This window comes from Homarus americanus, unplaced genomic scaffold (assembly GCF_018991925.1).
Source record: "Homarus americanus isolate GMGI-L3 unplaced genomic scaffold, GMGI_Hamer_2.0 scaffold41366, whole genome shotgun sequence".
Classification (NCBI taxonomy): domain Eukaryota; kingdom Metazoa; phylum Arthropoda; class Malacostraca; order Decapoda; family Nephropidae; genus Homarus; species Homarus americanus.
This window is the reverse complement of record NW_024723541.1, coordinates 4,480,232-4,505,231: the sequence shown is the minus strand read 5'-3', so window position 1 is coordinate 4,505,231 and position 25,000 is coordinate 4,480,232. Positions and strand designations below refer to the sequence as shown.

Here is a 25,000-nt window from a genome sequence, read left to right as displayed (position 1 = left end):
ATAAATGGAATTGAGAGAGAAGAAGGAACATTTGGCCATTAAAAACTGAAATGGAACACAAAAAAGGAACACTTGAACAACAAACACAGAGACAACAAGAAAAACATTTGACCAACAGGAACTCGTTAATAAATGATTACTTCGGGCTAAAGACGCTGATTTATGAAGAACTCTGAAAAGGTTAATGCTCATGGATGGTTAATGACATAATACTGAAAACAAGCACGTACACAGTATAAGGGGGTAATATTGCTGTATCGTTAAACTAATATTGTTGTAACGTTAATCTAATATTGTTGTATCGTTAATCTAATATTGTTGTATCGTTAATCTTGTGGAGTATGTCAGTCAAGAATCACCTAACACTGCGATATTGTTATATTTTGTGCAAAGGTTAAATTCTCTCGTTGCTGTGGGTGCTGTGAGGATTATATTAATATAGATGGTTCAGTTTTACTTATTTTTACGTGTGTGTGTGTGTGTGTGTGTGTGGAAAATACTTAAATGGCATTACGTTGTATTTACACTCAATAACGTCAATAAATCCCAAATCCATCCCACAATCCCCTTAATTAACCAATACTCACATTTGTTCACTGGAAAACTTCAATTTTGTTATGAGAATTTGTTTGAAGAATATTTTATATCTTGAGTGTACTTGTCATTGGCCAATCAGGGGTCAAATGGCCCCAAACTGAAACGACAATTCGATAGTTTAAAGTTACTCGTTGCTGCTAATATATATATAACTTATACTTATAATTTTCTAAGTAATTTCAATGTATTTTTTTATACTATTTCCATCTACGACAAAGTATATCTAATCGGATTTTTTTTCCATTCACTTCTTGTTTCTATTTCGTTTAATTGAGAAATTACGACACATATAGAGAATTTACTACACTTTTTTAATTCTTATGACACTTTACGACACTATTTGATATTTTTTTCACTTTAAGTTGCACTGTAGTTCACGGAATGTTAAAAAGAGTAATATATTGACAGGAGGTGATGGTTGACGTGCAGTTCGTCAGGTCACTCGAGTCCGTCTGGTCGTAAAGCAACTCTAATTGGATTGTCCATGACGTCACAATTTTCTTACCATCTGTTACAAAATTTTGCCCGTTTAATATTTATATAGTTATTCATCATATTATAATTAATTAACATATAGAACAGGATATCCTTTTATAATGCAGAATACGGTATTGTTTTTTTAAAGGAATGTACAGGGTATGTACCAAAAAAAAAATTAGGAGGGGTAACTTTCTTAAAATGTTATACAATATACCTGTACTCTTTAAAAATTTAATATGAAATAAATTTTTAGTCTTTCTCCTCCAAATGTTCGTATTATTCATATTTAGTTTCTTGATCTGTTATTTAAAGGCATAGCTACGGAAATGCAAGTAACTTCAACACCGTCAGTACTTTTCCAATTTAAAAACCACTGAACTGTGTCTGAGTGTGTTTGAGAGTGTATATTTATGTGTGTGTGTGTAAGTAGCATGTGTGTGTGTGTGTGTGTGTAAGTAACAAGCATGTGTCTGTGTGTGTGTGTAGCCTGTGTGTGTGTGTAGCCTGTGTGTATGTCCACAGTTAATGACCCAAGCAGTATCCTCAAGATTGTTAGTACATTAATAGAGAAAATAAGATGAAAATAAAGTACCTTGAATAATTACAGCTATATACTGTACGACACTTAATCCTTTATCTTAAACTGGAACAAATCAACAATCACAGCAGATGATGATAATTACTGTTTTAAGGTAGATAAATAAGGACGAAACAAATACAGTAAAGTGAAATAGAGAGTTTTAATAGCAAAATCAACAGAAAATTATGTAATATATATAGCCAAAAGGCGGAACAATTCTAAATTAATATTCATGAAAATACACAAACATTAATAGCACCATTGATATTCTTTAGTTTAATGTATATTTCTGTAGAACTGTATTTCCCAACCATTTAGATTTATACTGTAGTTCTTGGAATATTTCTTAATACCTGTAGGAGTATAAGCACCATCTACAGGTCTGGTGAAGGAATAATATCACTATTCTCCTGAAGACTGGTATATCTCCTCCACCCCACCAGCTTGTCGTAAAACTCAATGGGTTCACAAATATAGAGACAAACAGAGGGGATGTACACTTGTCTAATATCAACCCATTGCCCCTGATCTGTGATAGCTACCCTGGCCCATGGTAGGGGTCGTGGGTCATCCTGCTCCCATGGGTTGGCAAAATTAATAAATGAATAAATAAATAAACAAATAAATAAATAAATAAAAAATAAAAAATCAATCATTCAATTACTGAATGATTATTATACAGCAATTATGTTAAAAAGGTTAAAATATTCCATCTTAAGCAGCTTTATGTTAACTAGAACATAATCATTTCGATATGAGCACCATTATTAATCAATAAATTAAAAAAAGTCTTTAAATATTAAAGATTAATTACCATATAACCTATTTTTATAAAAGTCCAACCAACACCTTGTTATTTGATTTCATTAGCCTCTAATTCACACTGATGAAAGAAATTAATATCATAAAAGGAAAGATTGGTATTGTACAGGTAGAGATACATTCCACAGCCAGTACATGACTACTACTTGCCAACAGTGTGTAACAGAGACGTGACTGACTGCCCAAGAGGCTAAGAGGTTGATCAGTGGTGAAAATCAAGTAAAGCTACAATCATCTATGACTTTTACAGCAAATAAATATACTTTTGTGGTATATGTCTAAATATTCACAAATACATACCTGTGTTAATGAGGTATTACAAACTATCTCACCTGCAAAATCACACTAAAGACTATGGCATATGTATGAGAGAGTTAAATGCTCATTCAACAGCACAACAGTATAATAAATATATATAAAATTGCCAACAGTAAAGAAGTTTTGTTACTCAGAAATGTTCATTATACAACCTATGTCCTGCACTACAAGAGGATCCATTTTATACACTATACATGTACTCTGATGCTCCTGTGTAATAAATTGCTTTGATTTACATGTAAAGGCACTTTGTATAATACACAGTACAGTAGATGGTCCTGGACGTCATTGACAAAATAAGAAGAAGCTATTTACAGTACCTGAATGATGTCTATAATACAAGTTATATTTTATGACAAACAAATCTTTTTATTTCTTTGGTTAAGGTTTGAAAACTCTAGAACACATTTGTCTTTTTTTAGATATTAACAATTGTGTATATACAGTAAGTACACAAAAACAACCATCTATTGTTATCACACAAGGGTAAATACAGAAGGTACAAAAAGAGTTATATGTAATTGACAGCCATTTTAAAGTAGTACCTCCTTCTTGAATACACAAGAACCTTGCCTATCAAAGCAATGTTTCAGCGTTTCTTGGGCCTCAAAATAAACTTTATTAGGCTGTTCAATATATTTATCTATAAGCTGAATGACATTACAAATCGATTCTTCATTTTTTAAGGAATTGTATCCATCGATAATATCTCTGTAAGCGTCCTCGTAATAGACAACAGCTTCCTTGACTTGTTCCTCCACAACCTTCAAGCTGTATGTAACATCTCCATTGACTTTATTCCCTACAGGTTCAGTATAGCTCAGTTTACATTGATTACACTGCCCCTTTTCACAATTTAATGCTTTTGAACATTTTAAGCACTTGAGTTTGAGCTTTGAGGACAAACTAAGATATGTGGGCCAGTTGTATTGACAAGGGTCACAAGAGCAGGGGAAATAATATTGTTGCATGAGAGATACTTTCCTCGTTTCAGCTCCATTTATGCCATAGTGTTCACTATAACAGTCGGTTACTTCTTCCCCCTGACCTATGAGTCGTATAGCCCGGAGGACCACAACACTGCCGTAGCTGGAGCGGGCAGCGGCTGGATTACACGAGTGGTTAGTCAAACTCAACACTCCGAAAGATCCGCAACCAATTTCTTGAGAGGCGCTCTTCTGAAAATTACTGACATCCACCTGTAGAGAGGAAACTGGGTTAATACTTACAGTGAAATGAAAGATATTACTGATGATGATGCTATTTTTCATTAAAAAATATGAATGCTGATTTCCTTAAGCTTAAATTATAAATGATTATCTTTTGCAAAAAAAAATTAGTCTCTTTGTTTTCCTTCTAAATTGTATCATCAGAAGATTTATAAATACAGTACAGTATTCTATTCATACAACAAAACAAATAACAAATACTGTACTCTAATGCAATGTACAGAAAACACAGAAAGCATATTCATTGTTCTTTGTACTGTACTGTACTGTACTGTACTGTAGTGTACTGTACTGTACTGTACTGTACTGTACTGTACATTGTAAGCAACCTAAGACTCAATTTTAGGTGGGATTTAATTTCACAGTTTTTTTTAAGCCATGAAGCAGCTCCAAGTTCTTTATGAATAGGAAACAAGTTTAACATAGCTTTTAGAAGCCAAGTCCAAATTTATTTTACGTAGGGAGAAAGTTCACAGTTCTTTTTATACAGGAAGCCAGTTTAAAGACCTTTTTCAAGAGGAAGCCAGTTGAAGATCCCTTTTAGCTCAACTACTACACCTGAACTATTTACTGAAGAATCCAAGGTACTGTATTATCTAGGCAATAACATAACTGAAGCATCACAGCTTACAAGCACTAAGGAATACAATAAACCCTCACAATTTCAGATTAATTGGAGGGCAAGCCAGTCTGAAAACATAAATATTCTGAAACAGGAAAGAGGTCACCCAAATAACCATTTTATTTGACTTAAAGAAGCCTATGCAAGCCTACTCATTCCATACCCACCATGCACAAGTAGCTAGCAAATGCCCTGACCTCGATCAAAAGACAAGATACTTAGATAAGTAAATTAAAATCGTGTACACTAACCGTATATCACCGCCACATTAGGCACACAGAAAAGAGTGCACCTGTTGTGGTAATTGTGGAATATAAGTCAAAGATTTACTCCTTGCTCAGTTGGGTCTGGTATTTCAAGTTTTCTGAGACATTGAGATACTTCTTGTTAGAATCTTACACAAAAACTAAACAAAAGCAATAAAAAAATAATAGATTAACCTGTTGTATTAATCAATCCTATATTTAAAACGTTTACTATATGATTCTACTGTAAACCTATAAAGTATATCTACCTGTAACTCAGTGATGGAGTGAGCATTGCAAGGTAAGTTCATCATATGGACCAAGAGTGTGGAACCAGCAACCACCAGATCCTCATGACTGGGGATAAAGGGTTCACCAGCCGCGTCAACAAAGAACCGTCGACTCTCTTGCAGTAATTTGGTTAACGTTAGGGCCATGGCGCACCTCTTGAACAGGTCGCTTACAGAACGACTCTCTTTATTGGTCACAAGATGGTAGATGGTTCTATAGTCGGTGGAGTCGTATATTCCTCTGTCGTTAAACCCAAGTCTCTCTGGCGTACGTTCAGCTGCTTCACCGAGGTAGACCGGCACCTCGTCTTTTAGTCGAGTAAAGGAAGTTTGTATAAGTATCCTATAGGCCAATACAGAGTTTTTACCCATGTCTAGGGCAGTCAGGGCGGGAAGTACGCCACATTCTCGACTGTGATATGATGTGAGACCTCGTACTTGACACTCACTGCTACAGAAGATAACCTGTTGAGAGAAAATTATTTTATATAGTTAAAGACAAATTGAATGGTAATCTCTACAATTTACAAAGTTATCAATGATAGTCAGACTTAATACAGTGGCTATCTAAACATCATAATGAGTTATGAAGACCATTACTTCTATAGTATGGTTATTAGTGTTGAAAAAGCCACTTACCTCTCATTTATCCTTAGTAACTTGGAAAAGAAATTATAAGGGTACAATATGTTAGACAATTTACATAAGAAATTTAATGTAAAGTACAGTACAGGTTTTCAAAAAGAGTACTCTATCAACATCATAATACAGTACTACTTAAAACAGTTAATGAAAGATTGATCCTGAAATCTCATCTAATAACCAAGTCTGTATTAAGTGAATCATTAATTAACACTAAATACTGGATGTTTAAAATACTGAAGCCAGATCCTTAACCAGCATGTAAAGGAGTACTGTACCATTGTATGCATGTAGAGGATTGTATTTAGAAAACTTAATGAATAGAAAAAAATGTAGTGGTGTCATTGCTAGTAGTTACAGTAACAGTTTGTGTAGATAATGACCAGATGAAACACAACAACAATAAGACAAATTAGAAGCTTAATCAACGAGTCTTACTTTTGAGCAGGAAGGGCACGGCAATGGATGAAGACATCGGGCGAGGCAACCAGAGCAGTGGGTACGCAAGGAGGAGTCTAACTGAAGGACTCTACTATACCCTTCCTCTACCACCAACACCTCACCTGTAAATGTGGAAATGGTCCTAAAATTCAAGTTTATAATCAAAAACTGCATTAGATGACTCGGGTATAATCAACAAGGCTATGATCAGGTTGGAAATAATGGAAAAATTTTCTGGAATTTCTGGAATTTAGTCTCGGTTACATGTGTTAGGTGTTCTGGAGATCCTGGTTATTAAACAGGACAAAAGGGTGAATATATACTGTAACATAATTATAAGTACAATATGAAACTACACTGAAAAGATGAAGCTGTACAGAATTTATAAAGTAGAAGACAAAGACGGAGACAGGCTTACCGGGTTTAATGTCTCTCTCGGCCACAAGATAGCGCCCCTGGGATGGAGAGAAGGCCAGTCTGACAGCGCTGCTCAGTGACGGAATGGTGGAGCTGGGGTGTGAGAGTTCTGGCGGCTTGGGAGTTTCATAAGCAAATAATAACTTCTCTTTGGTAGCTGATGATAAGGATAATGGTGTATCAGTGTTATCTGGTTTCACTGACGAGCCAACTGAACCTTCATCTGTCCGGCAGTGTTGTAGGAGTTGACATAAAGCATCTCTGGATGACTTAGTTTGTGATTCATCCAGTGACATAGCATCTAAGGCTTGAAGTGAAGACTCTAATAATTCCTTTGCTTCATTTTCTTTCCTCTGAGCAATGAGACATTTTGCTTTTCTCTCCGCTAGCTTACTGTGTAATAGCTTTGGGTAACCGTACCTGAGTGCTTTATCTATATCACTTACACATCTACCGTACTGTTCCAGCTCAAACAACACGGCAGATCTATTAGCATATCCGAGAGCTAAGGATCTAAATGCATCTTCATTAGTGCTATCAAAAATTTCAGTTAAATTATCAGTTTTGATGTCGTCACTGACCCTAGGATGTGGGGCGGACATTATACTAAGATTATACAGTTTTAAAGCTTTATCAAGGAATTTTCTCTGGTAGAATCTATTGCCTTCAGCACGGAGTCTTTCTGCCTCGGCGTCAGATTTACCTGAACCAAACACAGTCGGTTGAAGGTAAGTGTGAGCTTCCTCTAGCCCCCAGAGATAAGAGAACATATCCTCTATGCTGTGTGTAGGACCAAAGTGACCGCTCACCTCCTTCACCTTCTCCATTTCCTTCAGCTTCTTTATCAAGTTCGAGAATAACTCCTGGAAGCACGGAGCTCCAGCCATGATGAGGGTGATGTTCCTTCCTGTGTCGTGTTAATGTAATCCTGGAAAATGAGAGTAAGATAACTTCTGGTCCTAAAATCCTACACATATAAACAGACACAGAGTAAAAAGAAGAAGAATATTATACTCTACAGTTAGGTTAGGTTAGTTCTTTTTTAGTTAGTAGTTTCCATCCACGTACACTGCCGAATATCTACGCAATTATTTAATTATGTTGAAACTCAAGTGATTTAGCAAAACCTTTACCTAATATAACTTTATCATTAGGGAATGTTTGTTGTCCGCTCTTTATTTCAGTGCAACAACCGAGCCATTTGATCCGAGCGCACTCTCACGTTGTCCACAAAAAAATTAAAATAACACCATTATGCTTCAATGAAGTTTCACTCATTGGTAACAAATAGCAAAGTTAGTTCTTTTTATTAGATATGTCAGGGGGTCTGGGAAGCAGAGCACTCCAGCTAGGAAGTTAGGTAAAATTAGGAAGCTTTCTTTGGTTAGGTTGGTTAGGTTAGGTTAGGTTAGGTTAGGTTAGGTTAGGTTAGCTTTTGTTCATTATCATATCATTTTTATTACTTATTATCATACAAATAACATCTATGGAAAAAATGAACGAAATCGAACAACTCCTTCTAGTGTGAACCTGTGCTCTGCCTCTACCTCCATATACCGGACTGTACCCGTTAGACTGATGTCCATTAACTGCAGCTTTGACTGTATGTGGTTAATAAACTAGTAACTTAAGAAAAATATATTAAATTGAGGTTAGAATAGTACAATGTGTATATCAATACTCAAAACAAGTCAATAATTATACATATCTCCTTATTTATGCTCTGATCTGTTATATAAGCTAGCTAAGCACATTAACACTCTATTTATGCATTAAAATATACTTAATAACACTAAAATACTTTATACTAACATATTTTATCAGTACAAATTCATTTTTTCCACTAAATCAACATAATATTTACATTCTATCAATTAAATACCCAAAATATAAACAATGTGTAAGAATTAAATCACCTACAGTATTTAATAACGTAAGAATTAAATACATTACGGCTTTTAATGACCTTTAACCCCTAATGACCAACAAGAATGACCTTTAAATATGGAATAACAACAATACCTTCTCACACCTCATTCATTACTTATCTTTAATATTTACTGATATATTACTTCACTACAACCATAAGATAACATTACTATACAAGATTAATAAATAAATTATCTATAAATGTGTTAAAATAAGAGAATTAAAGTATTATAATTACCTGGCTCCAGTTGGTGCTATATATAGAGGTGTTTAAAGCATGGGCTCGTTCGGATCCTCGGAAGGGGAACAAATTTATCAGGTATTTTATTCATTTTTTTCAGATATTAATTAATGTAAATGTACCTAAATAATGTGAAAAGTAATAAAACATATATTAAATTCATTATTCCTAAATATATGTTGGTAATAATGTCATAATCTTTATTAAATGATAAACTATTCTGTGTATATAACCCGAACACATTCACAGAGCGTTCTTGTTAAGCATCCGGATTTACTATCAATGAAAGGGATGCCACATCTCTTATAGCCTTACCAGGGTTGAAAATATATAATAATAATGGATATAACAACGATAAGAATAAAAATTAACATGATAAAGTCTTAACTAAACTATATTACAAAATAGAGCCAAATATGATCAGAATAAAAGAGGTTTAAGTGTTAGTAAATACTTATATGTGGCACCGTGTTTGTGTGCCTGTGATAGTACTTTAAACGACCACAAGTGAGGTAGTTATTCCTTCAGTCCCTGTTAATTAAATTTGTTTGTGGCTTAACTACCTCTATTGGTAAGTCTCTTTAACATATAATTATGATAAGAGATATAGGATATATTACTGGTATATGAATTAAGGGGTTAAGTAAATGGTAGATGTAACTGGTGTAAGTCTTATTAGAGTAAATCTTTTAATAAATAGATCTGTTAATTTGTATTGAATCTCTTTAATGTTTTAATTGGATTTGTGGGAATTATGGTGGTTAATGGCCTATGTTAGGAGTTAATGGCCTGTGTTAGGAGTGTTACCTCTATAATTGATTTACAACTATATACTAGAAATATATTTTTTATTCATTTACTATTCTATAAAAATCTTGATGTCTATGATATTAAGATGAATTGTTTAGCAGAATTCAGTGGTTTATTCCTTTTATGATCATATGAAGTTAATTGAGTATGTCATTGTATAGTAGTTATGGTGTATGTGCTCTAAGTAACTTGTGTAATATTTATGAATGATAGTCCGGGTTAACCAGCTACCTAATGAAAAATATCTATGGAAGAAAAGTAATTCTTTTTTTATAGAATAAGTGAAGTGAGGTGGAGGAATACCACTTTTCCTATTATAGACGGCTGGAAGATCTTACCTAAATAGATGTTTTATTGAATACGTTTCCTGAATAATTAAATCTTCCTTATGTCTGCGGAATCATTCAAGACAATTACTCTGATGTTTATTATTCTCTATGTGGTTCTGTTGCTTAGAAAGTTTGGGTAAATTTCTTGAAGACTTTAAAGAATCTTACCAAAAAAGATAAAATATATAGATTTGTTTTATGAATTAAAAAGTCTATGTTATGGAAGACAGAATCAAACACAGTGAATAATTTGTCAGTTTTCATTTTCCTGCCTTGAGAAAAGTAAAATTCCTTTGATTGACATTATATACCCATGGCTGTCTCTCATACCAGGATTTCAAAATGACAGACGCGCGTGTGTGCGAGAGTGACGAAAGCGGCGATGGCAGGAGGGCGACGCAATCCTTCCCGTGTTCCACCACCCAAACCTGTAGCACTGCTGGACCATGACTTGAAGAGGTTAGTGCTACTGTTCATGGGTTTAATATGTTAGAATAAGAATTTGGTAAATACTGTATCGATGATTAAATTTTAGTTCTCTTAGTTTGGAATACTTCTGAAATATTAGTAGATGTGGTTTTTGATTATTCATTCAGATATTTTACTGTTTTTGAGGATTATTTGGAATGTAAACCTTTTGAACTCTACCAGGGAGATGTTCAGTGATTGATTTCTTTTTGTAATATATCTGTAATATAGGAAGTAGGCAGCTACCAAACAGGGAGGTACTACCGCCTGGGAAGATATTGGAAGCATAATGTATTGTTTAATGGTAGACCCTGCTGCTAGATGGCATCACGAAAATTGTGACCACGTCCCAGGTTGCTGATCTGACTTTCTGCCTCATTTACACAATTGCAGGGTCTCAATTGTTTCTCTTACCTTTGACAACACAACATACAGTGGGGTATGCTATAACGAATCTAATTGGTTCTAGAACCTTGTTCATTATAGTATTCGTTCGTTATAGGATTAATCCGTTCCAGGCCCCCAAATACAACCACTTAACACTGAAAAATATAATATAAAATTGTAAAAAAGTGCATAAATATGCATCTAAAGCCCTGAAATAAAGACTATCATTAATACTTGTAATAAAAAAACAATAAATTAGCAAAAAAAAAAAATTAAATAATGTTCGTTGTAGGAGTTTCGTTCGTTATAGCATTCTCAATTTTATAGGTAAAACCGTTCGTTATAGGAATATTCGTAGTAGGATCCGTTCGTTATAGCATACCCCACTGTACTGTATATCGTTTCTCACTATTGATCCTTTTTTTTCCATTTTTGTATTTCTTTATGGTTCTTTATTATTATTATTATTATTATTATTATTATTATTATTATTATTATTATTATCATCATTATTATTTTATTATTTATATTTTTGTATTGTTTTTATAAATTTTACTTATCTGAATTATTAATACATTATTATTATTATTATTATTATTATTATTATTATTATTATTATTATTATTATTATTATTATTATTATTATTATTATTATCATTATTATTATTATTATTATTATTATTATTATTATTATTATTACATTTTCGCCCCCCCCATGCCCCGATGTGGGTCAGTGACCTGTGCCCGGGTGGGCTAATCCCCGTAAAAAAAGAAAAAACCACTTGTAGATTGTCACTTGTTTTCTGACTTTATATTGATCCAACAGTAAATACAGGATATAGTATTATTTTCCCACGTAACAGAGGATAGAATCACATGTTCAGGAATAAGGTACGTATTTTAGGTTACAGAAGGAGGTATTTAATTTGTAAGGGATAGAATATTAATAATTGCCGTATATTGCAGGCTCGGACATGCAGAAGATGGACCGCCCCTGATGCCCATAACACCTCCTAAGCACATGACCATACCGGATATTCCCCGCATCTCGGAGCTGGGGTTTGAGACGCTGATGCTGGTGTTTAGCCTCATGTCCTTGGCTCTCCAGTACCTCAACATCTACCGCACTGTCTTCTGGCTGCCTCATTCTCACACCAAATATGCTATGGTTTGTACATCACTGTTTAATGTCGCATAAGGTGTTTTTTTTTATGAATCTGTTATGTATCTTTCTAGTTTTTTAGGGATTATGAAATGTTATAAGTAATCCATAAATAACAGATTACCACAGTGCCCTCCTTAGCAAAACCTGCTGGTAACTAGGAAGTTTGTACACTCGGTTTTGGTGATATTCCGGTTTCCTGGGTCCTCGCTCATCTGCATTACTCTTGGCCTATCGGTAGTCTACATCAAATCTTACTTTTACACAGTAGCATGTTTGTATTCATACTTTACATAAATATAATACAGTTGATGTATATTTATGTGTATAATGTATATATTTCCTTGATCACAGAACCTGTACCTGATAGATGGAAGTGTAGTGTGGTTTATCGTGGTGACACTGACCCGGAGGTGGGGGTGGAGCATCCTCAAGCTGGTGATCACACGCTGCCTTCACCAGTCTCTGTGGAAGTCAGCTCTCTCTATCGCACGGTGAGCAGGGCTGATCTCCGTCCTGTTACAAGTCTCCTCCTGTATCTTGGAAAATAATTGTGGTCAGATGCAACACATTGTCATAGTTTTAGGTGTATTAACCCCTAATGGGACTCCACTTTTTATATTTTATTTAGCAAATGCCAGACGATTTTATTCAACACAGAGGTTACGAAATTTGAACCTGAATGGATCTGAGGATATTTCGGATTAGTTACTTGACTCTGTTTTGTGAAGTAATATAATTATAATAATTCTTTGCAAGACCTAATAACTATTGTATTGTTTCCTGGCAGTGTGGTGTTTGTGTGCATCATTGCAGCACTTCTTGGCTTTTGTCTCTACACAATCAGCGACGCTCTTACCTACATCAAGATTTTGGCTCTTGGATACCCGTGAGTAAAGCACCCACGTGATGAGTAAACAACCCCACGTGATGAATAAACTTTGTGTCAGAAAATACTGATGTGTTAAATGTACTTTATTAATTATTGGATTTTTTTTGGTCACATAATTGACTGGATAGATTTGTTTAATAAATAATAACAGTATTTTACATGAAGCAAAATGTCTAGATAATCAGTTATGGTGATGTCTGTCTGGCTACATATATGTCTGGATGTCTGTGTTAATAATATCTATTTTTCTGATTTATACATATACATTAAATATACAGTACAGTATAAAGTATGTGTGTATGTATGTGTGTGGATGAAGGTCCGGGTGCATACACATGAACCTTGTGTGAAATACCATTTTTCTCCGTAATCTTCTTCCATTGTATCATATATAAACATTACGGAAACACTTGATGTATATAATGTGTATCATTATGTCTTTCAGGCTTGTATTTTATGTCTTCATATTTGACATGGAGATCACATCATTCCTAGAAGTTATTCCAGTCCCTTTACATTACAAGGAGGAAGGAACCAAGGCCAGACAAGGTAAATGCTCCATACTTTATTGTCTCATATGGCTGCACTGTATCTGTTTAAACCATTGAGACACAGCCATATCTCTAGTCATGCATGTTGAGGAATATTATAAACTGTGCTGCTTTATTTGCTTCACTTGTCCTCTGCAGTTTTTTTGGCTTTTCTCTACAGTAACATTTCCCTCAAAGCCCTAACATTGGTTCCTTTCTTTTATTACAGCTTTATTCTTTTTTTCTTCTCTTTGTCATTATCACCGTGATACCTTAAAAGCTGTGAATCTTTTATGCTCATTTTTTAATACTGTTAAAAGACTACAGAGAATGGGTTACTAACATAACCTCTCCTGTACCATTTTTTATGACATTATCTAAATGTTATTATGTTTACTTCACCTCTTGTACCTCCACTAGTACCTCCACTTGTACCTCCACTAGTACCTCATATTGTTCCTCCACTTGCCATAGAGGTCAACATGGGAAAGCCTTGAGGTAGGTATACTTTAAAATTATTGAGGAAGTAGCTACAGTATACGTAGTTATATAAGGCTTTGGTAGTAATGCCAGTACCATGAGGGGCACTTTGCCATCCAATACCCTCTGATTTTTTTAGGTATAATGGTAAACTAACATATGAATGCTATACTAATGTGGTACAGGGGGTTATAATTATTATTTTCTTACAGAGGAAAAATCATTTGCATCAAGATTCATGTGTTGTTAAAGAAAAAAAAAAATCATAATTAGGCTACAGCTATTGGTAAAAATATATTGTCCAACCAGCTAATACTTCTTTGAAAAGGAGTGAGGCACCACCATTATCAATCCCCCAAATAACCTTAAAACTTGGGTAAATATGGATTGGTGGAGAGTTTTAGTTGGGGTCCTTCAGTGGCCTAAATACTTTACAATTTTCAGGAGGTCTGGCTCTGATTTTTAGTAACTCCAGGCCATCAGAACCTTACTTGGTTTTGACCATAGGGTATACTGTATACCGAGCCTCTCACCAGCTTACATCAATGCTCTTTGGGTGAGCCGACCTTCTAACTTGAGGCTTACACTCCATAACTTTGGGGAAATGGGATAAATGATGTTAAACGTTACTATTTTTGTACTACTGTATTGTGACCATAACAACTACAGTAAAACCTCTTTTTAACGGACTGTATATGGAGAGTAAAGTCCATTATATTGAGGGTCCGTCAGATGCGAAACCTCCATCTAACGGAGTATATAGAGATGAAAGTTCTTTATATTGAGGGTCTGTTAGATGCGAAACCTCGATCTAACAAGCCATATAGAAATGAAAGTCCGTTATATCGAAGGTCCATTTGATGTGAAACCTCCATTTAACGGATTATCTGGAGAGAGAGAAGTCCGTTATATGGAGGTTTTAGTGTAGTGCCTAATATAGAATCATCATCAAATATTCCAATCTCTGTCAGGAATCTAAGAATTGCAGGAACACTTGGAAAAAAAAATGGAGATTTGGTTCCGGCTTGAAGCTAAACAGACATCTCTTTCTTGTAGTGAGAAGTATGAATATGTGGAAAGATGGATGGTTGCCTCAGGAAACATACACAGGTGAGAAATTAAATTGAAGTAAAGCATGAGAAGACAATTAGACATAAGTTAGGGAAGCAGACTAATGTAGAATTGAAAGAACATTGTGAGGATGTATCAGCAAAGTGTGATACTGTATTGTCCTGTACATGATAGATCTCCAGAGGGTGTTATAGCGTGACTCTGACCATGGATATATGAGCTATCACTGAGAGAGAGGACACAATGTTTATCTCCATTGCATTAGTGTGTTTTTATGTTATTGTGACCAACCAGTCGTATTTAGAGTGGTTCGGGGACATTCTGTCACTGGACAATTTATCACTGACCTAATCTTACCTAAACTAACCATGGCTTCATCGCCTCCAAAATAAAGACATTATTAAGAAATTTAACTAATTTAACACAGTTTTCAATAGACCAGTGATGAAGTATCCACCCACTATCTAGAGTACTGTGCTAAAATAATTGGTCTATTCAGCAATCGTTATTATTATTAAATTGATATTATTTTCAGCTGTGCCGCGTCTCATTCAGCACGCTTGCTTGAACAGCGCTGAGGGAGTACGCGGAGAGGTGGAATTCCTGACTAACGACTGCAACAAGCGCATGGCACAAGTCATGTACCAGACCATCGTCATCGTTTACTACACCACGCTCATTCCGTGCTTCTTTGTCCCGGTGAGTTAGGGGAAAGTTGTCGTCATTCCCAGCTTGAAAGAGAGTTTGAAAATACTCTTACACTGTACCTTGAATTGAGTTGAAAATAATTACTGTATAGTCATTGATATATCATGATTTTTTTAGTATAGTGGTCCCTCGTTTTTCGCAGTGGCTACATTCCTGATATTACCTCGAAAGAGATAAATCGCAAATAATCTTTTGCTGATTTTCACTTACCATGTAATTTTCAGTATTATAACTTATAATCTATCACCAAGCACATGTATGTCTCTAATGATCTCTAAACCTCTCTCCCTCTCTCATATCATTAAATAACACGTAAAGACAACATAATAACGACGCAAATAAAAATGAAAATTATTTGATGTATTACGTGGCTAAAAGAATACAAAGCATATGGAATACTGTACTGACCAGCCCAGCTATGTTGTTGTGTCCTCTTGATCCCTTAACCCCCAACTCTCCCCCAGGTACATCACAGCAGAGGATGATGAATAATGATGATGATGATGATGAATGAATGATGATGGATGATGATTAATCTATAGCGAACTGTTGATTCGTTCATCCCATATGCCCTAGCACATGCCACATAGCTCATTCTACTCTGAAGTTTTGTTTATGATTTCGATTTCCTCGGCTAAAGTCATCACTGTACTGTAATATATAGTATCAGTTATGTATTGTGATAGTATACAGATAAGTGACTTTGTTAATTGATAATGGTGGGAAAATGTAGTGTCTATTATACTGATTAAAGTTTTGCTTTATTTACATATGGTAACTGTTATGACACGTTACCACAATCTGTTATGAGACGTAATCACACATCTCACCATTACAGAGTCCATTGTACTATGATGTGCCGTGGGTGTCATTTCACATACTATTTGTGACAACTACGTGCTTCATGTGGCACCTCCTCTATTGTTACCCTGCAAGGTAAGCAAATATTTGTATACTGTATTTGTATCCCTCGGGCAATTCAGCCAAGGGGTATTAATGTCACCTGTTTTGTCTGTCTGTATCTATGTTCTCACCAGTTACCAGATAATCCATTCTCAGACACAATAGCAAACTGTCTTTGTAATATTGTACTGTGTATTTCCTTGGATTTCTTTAATTATATTACCTGTCCAACCAAAGGATTCTTCATCACCTTTTATGTATGAGATGTAATATTCCATCTGCTTATGAAGAAAGTTGAAGTATTGCCATAATATTTTTTCTTGTGGTATTCCAAATCAAATCACTGACTCGTGGTCGGAACTGTTTTAGATACTGTGATATTCTCCACCGAGCGTCGATGCACCTCGGGGGATGGGCTCGGGTTGAAGGTCGGTCAGCTCATGCTCCTTACAACCCTTGGTCCAATTCTGTGTTGTGGCCGCAGGGAGCTTTGGTCAAACACAATCGGGAGCTGTACCGAGCGGAGGGCATCACCAACGCTGCTGAGCCCGGCAACACTACACATGCCAGACTATATGTAAGTCTTCCCCGTTTAAGCTGAAAATCTCTATTATTAATATTAACTCTACCAGCAAGGTAAGATAAAAGTTAAAATATTATTAATTTGAAACAGGAATGCATAATTGACTTTTTGATAATCTAAATATCTTTATTTTAAATGTCATTAATTAACACTAATTACTCAAAAATTTAAATGGTTTAAGCCCATATGTTTAAATTGGCCAACCCTGATTTTTAGTATTGTAATTTCATATTCTTACATTGTTCCAGGTTGTTATTTCTATGATCTATTAGGCAATTTTTTTTATCATGCTCAGGCGATCTTCTGTGACCCTTCCCGGCCAGTGTTGGTGCTGGTATGGGTGTGTGTCTGCTGTGTCCTGCTACACTTAGTATTGCTGGCCTCCTTACACCAATGGCATCAGTTACTGGCCACGGCACTGGTCCTGTCGGCATCGTACGCGGCACTCTACTACCTCTTAAGAGACTATTTGGTTCTCAGAAAAGTTTATCAGCAAGAGCAACAGCTACAAGAGAGAGTTGTCAATTAAATTATGCTCGTAATATGTAGACTTATAATAAATACGATAATCTTGGATATATAATAATTTCCAGGAAACGGCGTGTGATATATCGCGTTCGTGAGACATTCCACGTGAATAGTGACGTCAGTGAAATGTATGTGACGTGTATGCAAGTGTTAGAAATTGATGATGGACATGTCACGGTAAAGACATGAAGAAAGGTTTAGTTTAAATTTCATGTTCAAAATGAAATCAAACACACACAGGTTCTGAAAAAAATTGTTTCAGAAAAAAGTGAGTCGTGAGCAAATTACTACTGTTTTCTTCCACCTGTTGGGAGTATGTTGAAGCAGTAACTTGTTATCAGTACTGTCTAGGCAGGAGAATTTTCATATAGGTACTTTATTGTATTTCTGTTTTTATTTCTGAGGTACAATTTTGTGGCTTCTTTTGACACACAAGGAAAAAGCTCTCTCAGGGGTGAGTTGGTTCTTTATTTAAGTGAATTTATTCATCATGGTGGTACAGCTGTAATGTGAGTATCTCTCTCACCACTGTGTCAAGGGTTCAAGTCCTGCTTGTCCCGGACACATGTGGGAAGGGTGTTATCCAGTGCGACCCTACCAAACATCACAGGTTTCCTCCGGGCACTCTGGTGTCCTTCTGTACTAGCACTGGATGGAACCAACTACCTGAACAGCTAGTAAACTGGTAAGTGGTGAAATGATAAATGAATGATTTGTGGTACAAGCCAGCATGGTCACAGTGAGGTAATTCTGTACAACCCTGATAAAAGACGAATCATTTAAGAAATGATGTTATATGACACCAGTTCTTAGAGTACAGTACAGTATTTGTATTTATATTTGTAGTCTCCCCAATTGTTTTCTGTATTGATATAAGCAGTTTTATTTGAAGACAAGGCAATGAATTAAGTAAATATTACAGTATTTTTGCAAATAAATCACTGTAGTTGCATGTGGTCCATGTATATGCTGATAACCACATCTGAAAAAAGAAAACACCAAGTTCCCAAGTACTTTCATCTATTTCACATCCTTAGGGGTGAGTACAGACTGAGGTGGAGATAGTGCAAGACAATACATAATGTCAGAATATATTTTAACATTTTCATAATGTTCTTAAGAATTTGAACCTTGTTAATGAAAAGAAACAACTAAGAATAAAACTTGACGAGGAAGCTGCCTTTGGACAATCTCTAGGTCTTATCTCACAGGAAGTGGCTACAGATTATATCAGTTAGTGTTTGTTGTTATGGTTTGTTATTTTGTACACCAGGTCTGCTTACCCACCACTGTTAGTGATGAATTCAGAGCCGAGTCAAAGTGTATTCATCGCTTAATTATTAATACAGTACAGTATTTTGCCAGGTATTATTCTGAACACTGTACAGAATCCCACTAATTCTTTACATTAAATTTAATTGGGATTATTACAGAATAGAAACATAATTAGAGATGTTCTAGAAACTTTAAAAGTGATAAATTATATGAAACTAAACAAAAAGAATTACACAATAATATACAGTGTACAGTATTAGCTTACAAAATGATTAGAAATACTGTATATAGCTAAGAACTCTATAATGCTGCCCAGTGAAGGTTTCAATTGTGATGATGGTCTGAAGGTTGAAGTAACTGTCTCATCAACAACATATATACTGCTTGCATCAATATGATTTGAAAATTATACTGTACATTCACGGTCATAAGTTCTGTCGCTTCTGCCGATTCACGAACCCCGAGATTCATGAACCCTAAGCATTTATGGACAGTATAATGCATCATTGCTTACTGCTTCGGGTTCACGAGTCTGGATCTTAGGGTTCATGAGTCTGAATATCTGGGTTCGTGGAGTACAAGAAGATACGACTGGATTCTTGACCGTGCCTGTACAAATTCTATTCACAAATCCAAAATTATCTAAGAAGAATGCTATAAATGCCCTGTGTCCCTCTGTTAGCACTGACATGTTAGATTACAAAGCTAGAGAAATTATATTTCACTTGAGTTAGCTGGTATGGTATAAATCAAGGTGTAAGGCTGGGGAAAAATGGATTCCTGGATGTATGATTTTTGTATTTGTTTTTTATGAGACTGAGGAACTTGTGTTATCAGAGAGAGAACTTCATTTAACTTATGGGAGATATTGTTTTCTTGTTATTGCCTCTAGTATTGTGCGCCATCTTGTTTTAAAGGTTTATTTAGTAGTATCCTGAAGTGCACAATCAGTGTTCTATGGACCTCAGTGTGGGTAAGACCTCCACTTCTCCTCCTCCTCCTTCCCTTCCTCCTTCCATGAAGTTTTTAATCTAAGTGTGTCTGTCTTTCCTCACTTCTTAACATAAAAGATTTATTTATTTTTTCAATAGTGTGTTAGTTATATTATTTCTGTAATTAGGTTGTTAGTAAGTAGATGCATTTTATTGCATATTTACATTATCTTATTTTTTTATAATGCCAGTATATATTATATATATACAGTATATGAACACTAATATATACCGGTATATACATTGTATGTTTGATCCATATAAACTTCTAAGTTTTCTCCTGTATGACGTCCTCCCTCAAGAGAAAATAACTGTCAGTTACCCCCCCCAATACAGGACCCCACATTAGAACACTGACAGTGCATATCACCTTTTTATATACATGATAGAAATCAGTTAATATACCTGCCTTGTACACATGCTCCATGAAATATCTTTACTGAGGGACCCGATGAATTTTAAAATGTACATTGCGACTTCTGTTCTTTCGGTAGTGTTGTCAAAATCCTTCGTCCGTTGTGTCACATCGGCTCACACAAAAAGGGTAAAGATATTTATTTGGAGGAGTGTACATCCCAGGCTGACTCTTAACTAGTCTTGTTTGTTTAGTGCTTTTATGCCCGACTGGAGATGATGGTCTACTTAGCTCCCCAAGATTACTTTTGTGTACACTGTGACAGGTTGAGAATTATGGCTTAGCTTAGGGTGAGGATTATGGCTTGACAGGTTGAGAATTATGGCTTAGCTTAGGGTGAGGATTATGGCTTGACAGGTTGAGAATTATGGCTTGGCTTAGGGTGAGGATTATGGCTTGACAGGTTGAGAATTATGGCTTAGCTTAGGGTGAGGATTATGGCTTGACAGGTTGAGAATTATGGCTTGGCAGGTTGAGAATTATGCCTTGACAGGTTGATAATTTTGGCTTGGCTTAGGGTGAGGATTATGGCTTGGTGACTTTTATTAAGGTTAACGTACGGTATATTCAAGTTAGATATAGTAGTATGACATTGCAGACAAAATTATGAAATACTTTGATGTCTGATACAGAGACAACATCACACCAAACAACCTTGATATTGGTGTATGACAGCCTCGTGTAGGTTTAAAATCTGCGTAAATAAACCTGATTTATGTTTAGTTTGAAGATTGATTATATTTTAGAGATTAAATCATATCAGTTTTATTTAAATTCAAAACTATTTGTATCTCAGTCATTATATGTATACTGTATGTATATTTGTAGTTAATTATTACGTTTTTGTATTTATTTTGGTATTGATTATATTGTGTAATCTAACATGGCCTCAGATTCATAGCTTTGGTTGTGAGCTTTGTTGGTACTGTACAGTTTAGTAAAGCACAAAGTTTGACCAAGACATAATGATGATAAAGCTTTATATATTTTGAAGAGTTTATTTACGGTACATGTTTGTGTTGTTGACATTCACGTACATAAAATGGCATCAGCTTTTTCTTTTATTTAATTTTTTTTCATTTATTCTCAGTATATGTTTTGGACAATCACGTGAAATATATTTGGAGAGGAATGCTGAAGAGTTTGAGTGGTTGGTTAGGATAAGATACTTCTCTATTTATTTCTAACAAGTTGAATATTAGGAAGACTATATGCATTTAGAAATATGTTATACTGTAATTTATGTGTGAATTTTTTAAGTTAATGTCTATATTTTTATATGGATTATTAACCTCTTGTGTATGGAGGTCTCTCTGTGCTGAATAAGGGTTCAGTAACAATGGACACTTTAGAATCATTGAGTATTTGAGTAACATCAAAAGAGAAAGTACTGGTGACCTTGTTTTACACTTACACTCTAGTTTGATCATTAAGTTGGTCTGTTCCCAGATAGGATGTGCTTAGTTGTATGATGTGGCTTCTTATTAATTGTATTTTGCAGTAGATTTGCTCCACGAGGTTTCAGATGATAGATTTGTTCCACATAGGTATCAGACAGTAGATTTGCTCCACACTAAAGTTTCAGATGGTAGATTGGCTCCACTTAAGAAGTTTCAGATGATAGATTGGCTCCACACAAGAGGTTTCAGATGGTGAAGTTACCAAGTCTCAAATTGTGTCGTATAAGATAAGGTGTTATGGGTGTTCATCTTAAAGAATAAGATAGAGTACAGTATATTGGTTCAATGAGTTATGCTTCAGAGGATACTGTACAATATTATATAATTTACAGGTTACTTCAAGGAAAGGTTACACTTAATATTTTTTGCCGGTGTGCTGTTACGAAAAATAGGAAACCAGTGCTTTTTTACCCTAATATAATTTTTATTTGACGTAGGATGAGTATTAATTTACTGTTTTCATGGAAATATGATATAAATATTTACTGTCTCAACTATACATTTTTTTTTATAGAGTTAGATTTAGAAAGAAACCAAAGATTTTTTTTCTTCTATTACTTACTCATAATTACTGTAATATGGTAGTTAACTCACTCACTCACTCATAGCTGCTATGAATATATATTTTCTCACAGTCTTGAAAATCCTCAACACATCACTTAGTATCTGTCTTTATGTTGATATTACTGTCTTCGTCTATTATTCCAAGAGCACCGACAGCAACGACGATCAAAATATTTGCTACAATATCCTTCCTGTAGGCTGGGCCACGACTCACATGAATCACTTGTTTATTGTTGGTACAGTATCAGAGGAAATTAACTTTTGAGTCATGAGTACACCTGCTAAGAATGGGGGAAGAAGGAAGATGGGAGAATGAGTGCAGAAACACCTGAAATATTGAGAAGTAAAACTTTGAAGGGATGGAGATATGGTAAAGTGAGCTTGTAACTGATAGTGTGCAGGGTGAGTGTGGGTATGAATGTATGTATGTATGTTGGTCTTAGTGTGGGTCCTTGCTAAGGGATTTTGTTGTGGCATTGAAGAGAGTAAAAGGATTCATGTGTGAGTCTCCTTATTATGTAATTTATATACTGTAGTATATTAATTTATTATCTTATTTACGTAATTATTTTATTCTTTTTTGAGGGGGTAAATTTTCAAGTAAGTTGGGTATATACATTTCATTGTTACTAATAAAAGCATATTGTATTACAGTATAATACCTGTAATTTGCAATATTATAAATAATTTTATTTTGCTTCAAGGGCCAGTGTGAGCTCATTCAAAGGCCAATCAGTGGCAAAGAAAAGGATAAAAGTAAAAGTAATAATAATTTATTCTACATTAGACTCGAACTAACTTGAGATTTTGTTGATTTTTGGCTGTAATAAAAATTCAAAAGACTCTTCATTTTGACTGGGAGGTGTAGTGTGTAAAGATTCATAACATATTCTTTAGCCATCTTCAAAACACTTGTTAAAAGACAGAGTGATGTATAGATGACATGTGTATTACCAAATCTCTTTTCTGGCTAAAGTTTCTGCCTATTGTTTCTTCCCTGTATGTATGTGTGTACCAGTGTGCCTATGTATGAATGCCTACCTGTTTACATGTGTATCAACCCCTTCATGTATACTTGCTGGTATGTATACATTTCCCTGAATTTGTGAATCGTCTTGAGTGTGAGTGTTTGTGTGTGAGTGCTTCTGTTCGAGTGTTTGCATATGACTGTATTTTAGATTGGAAGTTTCACTTTTGATGCTGGAGTAAGATAATGTATTATCACTGTTCAGGGATGCTCATAAAAAATATAGTTCTTCTCTGAGGTGATAGTGTGTATTATAATGTGTGTCTTGACGTTTTTCTAGGAGTAACAGCTTCTTATTTACACACACACACACACACGAGGAAAGTTAATGGCATTTCTCTGATAACTAACCCCAAAAGTTTTGCCTGATCTTATGGAATGATATTCAGGTGTTATGCTTCTGAAATACATGAACGATATTGACAAAAATTAAAGTATTAAAGTGATAAATAATAAATGAGTGTTCATTACCCTGGTCTGGATGTGAGATGGGTGTCATCCAGTGTGACCTTACCATATATTGCAGTTTTTCTTTAAGTTCCACTCTCTCTCCTCAACAAGCTCTTGGACAATGATGGTTGTAGTAAAGGATAAAAGGACAGACTGACCCCCTGAATGGTTAGTAAGCTGGTAGTTGGTGGGACTGGTGAGGTGAGGTCAGGTTAGGGTAGTTTATTTAAAGGTGAAGTGACGGGTGTATGATGTTTAGGTGAAATAACTGGGATGCCTAAAAGTTATCGTTAGGTTATCCTCAATTGACATTAAGGTTAGATTTAAGGAATTTTAACGGTATATAGTTACTAAAAATAGCTGTATCGAACAGGAAAACAAAAGTTGGAGTGTTGTGCTGACTGAGTGCTCTGTTCTCCTATTGGCTGTAATTTGGTGGGTTTACATTTTAGTCCACCAATCACAGTTAAGTAAGGGATTACTGCACGTATGCAATATATACAGCACCATGACCAAGCAAGCTATAGGGCTTCTGGGAAGGGGCACCCTTGGTAGGGCCCCTGGGATGCTACAGTACCTGGGAGGGCCCTTGAGAACCCTGCCACACCTGAGAAGGCCCCTGGGGTCGCACCAGCCCATGCGAGAGCCCATGGGGTCGCCACCGCCCTTGAGGGGCCTCTGTAGGCAATGCTGTCACTTGAAGAGCCACGGGGTCCCTGCTGCTCCTGAGAAGGCCCCTGGGGTTACAGCTTCCCCTGAGTTTGTCTTTGAGGTCGTCACCGCCCCCATGGGGTCCCTGTGGACGCTGCCGCCACTGGGAGGGCCCCTGAGGGCGCCGACGCCCATAGAAGGGCCCCTGGGGTTTCTGCCGACAATGGGAGGGCCCCATGGGGTCGCTGAGGCCTGAAGGAGGATCCCTCGGATCGTTGCTGTCCTTGATAAGGCCTCTGGAATCGCCGTTGTTCCAGAGAGGATTTCTGGGGTCTCTGAAGCACCAGGGAGGGCCCGGGGGTCTTTGAAGTCCCTGCTATGGCTCTTTGCGTCGCTGTGACCCCAGGGGCCCTCGCAAAGGCGGTGTTTTGGGGCGTCGCCTCCCCTAGGAGGGCCTATTGT

General features: G+C 35.8%; 3 protein-coding genes across 8 annotated transcripts in view; 2 read left to right on the top strand and 1 right to left on the bottom strand.

The window, feature by feature from the left end:
* LOC121863589 (neurotrimin-like) overlaps positions 1-1,508 on the top strand; it is a 22,825-nt gene extending 21,317 nt beyond the window's left edge. Inside the window, exon 10 of the mRNA XM_042362313.1 lies at positions 1,006-1,508. The gene's annotated coding sequence lies outside the window, so the exon portion shown is untranslated. The remainder of the gene's footprint in view (positions 1-1,005) is intronic.
* A 294-nt stretch (positions 1,509-1,802) lies between these two features.
* LOC121863586 (SET and MYND domain-containing protein 4-like) lies at positions 1,803-8,902 on the bottom strand. Of its 3 annotated transcripts, XR_006088428.1 has the most exons (6): positions 8,851-8,902; positions 6,685-7,611; positions 6,264-6,388; positions 5,163-5,648; positions 4,900-5,012; positions 3,863-3,996 (listed from the first exon to the last, which is right to left on the bottom strand). XR_006088428.1 is itself a non-coding variant. In XM_042362307.1 (5 exons), the coding sequence occupies exons 2-5, from the start codon at positions 7,568-7,570 to the stop codon at positions 3,331-3,333; spliced, it is 2,163 nt and encodes a 720-aa protein (XP_042218241.1). In that variant the 5' UTR covers positions 7,571-7,611; positions 8,851-8,902; the 3' UTR covers positions 1,803-3,330. The 3 variants fall into 3 exon arrangements, 2 of the variants coding, with proteins under 2 accessions (XP_042218241.1, XP_042218242.1); XM_042362307.1 differs by lacking the exon at positions 4,900-5,012 and having other exon boundaries at positions 1,803-3,996; XM_042362308.1 differs by lacking the exon at positions 3,863-3,996 and having other exon boundaries at positions 4,004-5,012.
* A 445-nt stretch (positions 8,903-9,347) lies between these two features.
* Positions 9,348-23,894, top strand: LOC121863588 (transmembrane protein 39A-like). 4 transcript variants are annotated; one of them, XR_006088430.1, is made up of 12 exons: positions 9,348-9,424; positions 10,342-10,451; positions 11,814-12,015; positions 12,364-12,503; positions 12,800-12,898; positions 13,347-13,450; positions 14,968-15,021; positions 15,518-15,681; positions 16,529-16,626; positions 16,963-17,170; positions 17,472-20,651; positions 20,744-23,894. XR_006088430.1 is itself a non-coding variant. In XM_042362309.1 (11 exons), the coding sequence occupies exons 2-11, from the start codon at positions 10,375-10,377 to the stop codon at positions 17,703-17,705; spliced, it is 1,380 nt and encodes a 459-aa protein (XP_042218243.1). In that variant the 5' UTR covers positions 9,348-9,424; positions 10,342-10,374; the 3' UTR covers positions 17,706-23,894. The 4 variants fall into 4 exon arrangements, 2 of the variants coding, with proteins under 2 accessions (XP_042218243.1, XP_042218244.1); XR_006088429.1 differs by having other exon boundaries at positions 20,698-23,894; XM_042362309.1 differs by having other exon boundaries at positions 17,472-23,894.
* The last annotated feature ends 1,106 nt before the right edge of the window (positions 23,895-25,000 follow it).

Bases quoted from the DNA above. Each gene is read 5' to 3' on its own strand.
- LOC121863586 (XM_042362307.1), bottom strand. From the start codon at position 7,570: ATGGCTGGAGCTCCGTGCTTCCAGGAGTTATTCTCGAACTTGATAAAG. The intron at 5,649-6,263 runs GTAAGACTCGTT...TTCTCTCAACAG, and splicing joins CGTGCCCTTCCTGCTCAAAA to GTTATCTTCTGTAGCAGTGA. The intron at 3,997-5,162 runs GTAGATATACTT...TCCTCTCTACAG, and splicing joins ACTCCATCACTGAGTTACAG to GTGGATGTCAGTAATTTTCA.
- LOC121863588 (XM_042362309.1), top strand. From the start codon at position 10,375: ATGGCAGGAGGGCGACGCAATCCTTCCCGTGTTCCACCACCCAAACCT. The intron at 13,451-14,967 runs GTAAATGCTCCA...TCTTTCTTGTAG, and splicing joins AGGAACCAAGGCCAGACAAG to TGAGAAGTATGAATATGTGG. The intron at 16,627-16,962 runs GTAAGCAAATAT...GAACTGTTTTAG, and splicing joins CTCTATTGTTACCCTGCAAG to ATACTGTGATATTCTCCACC.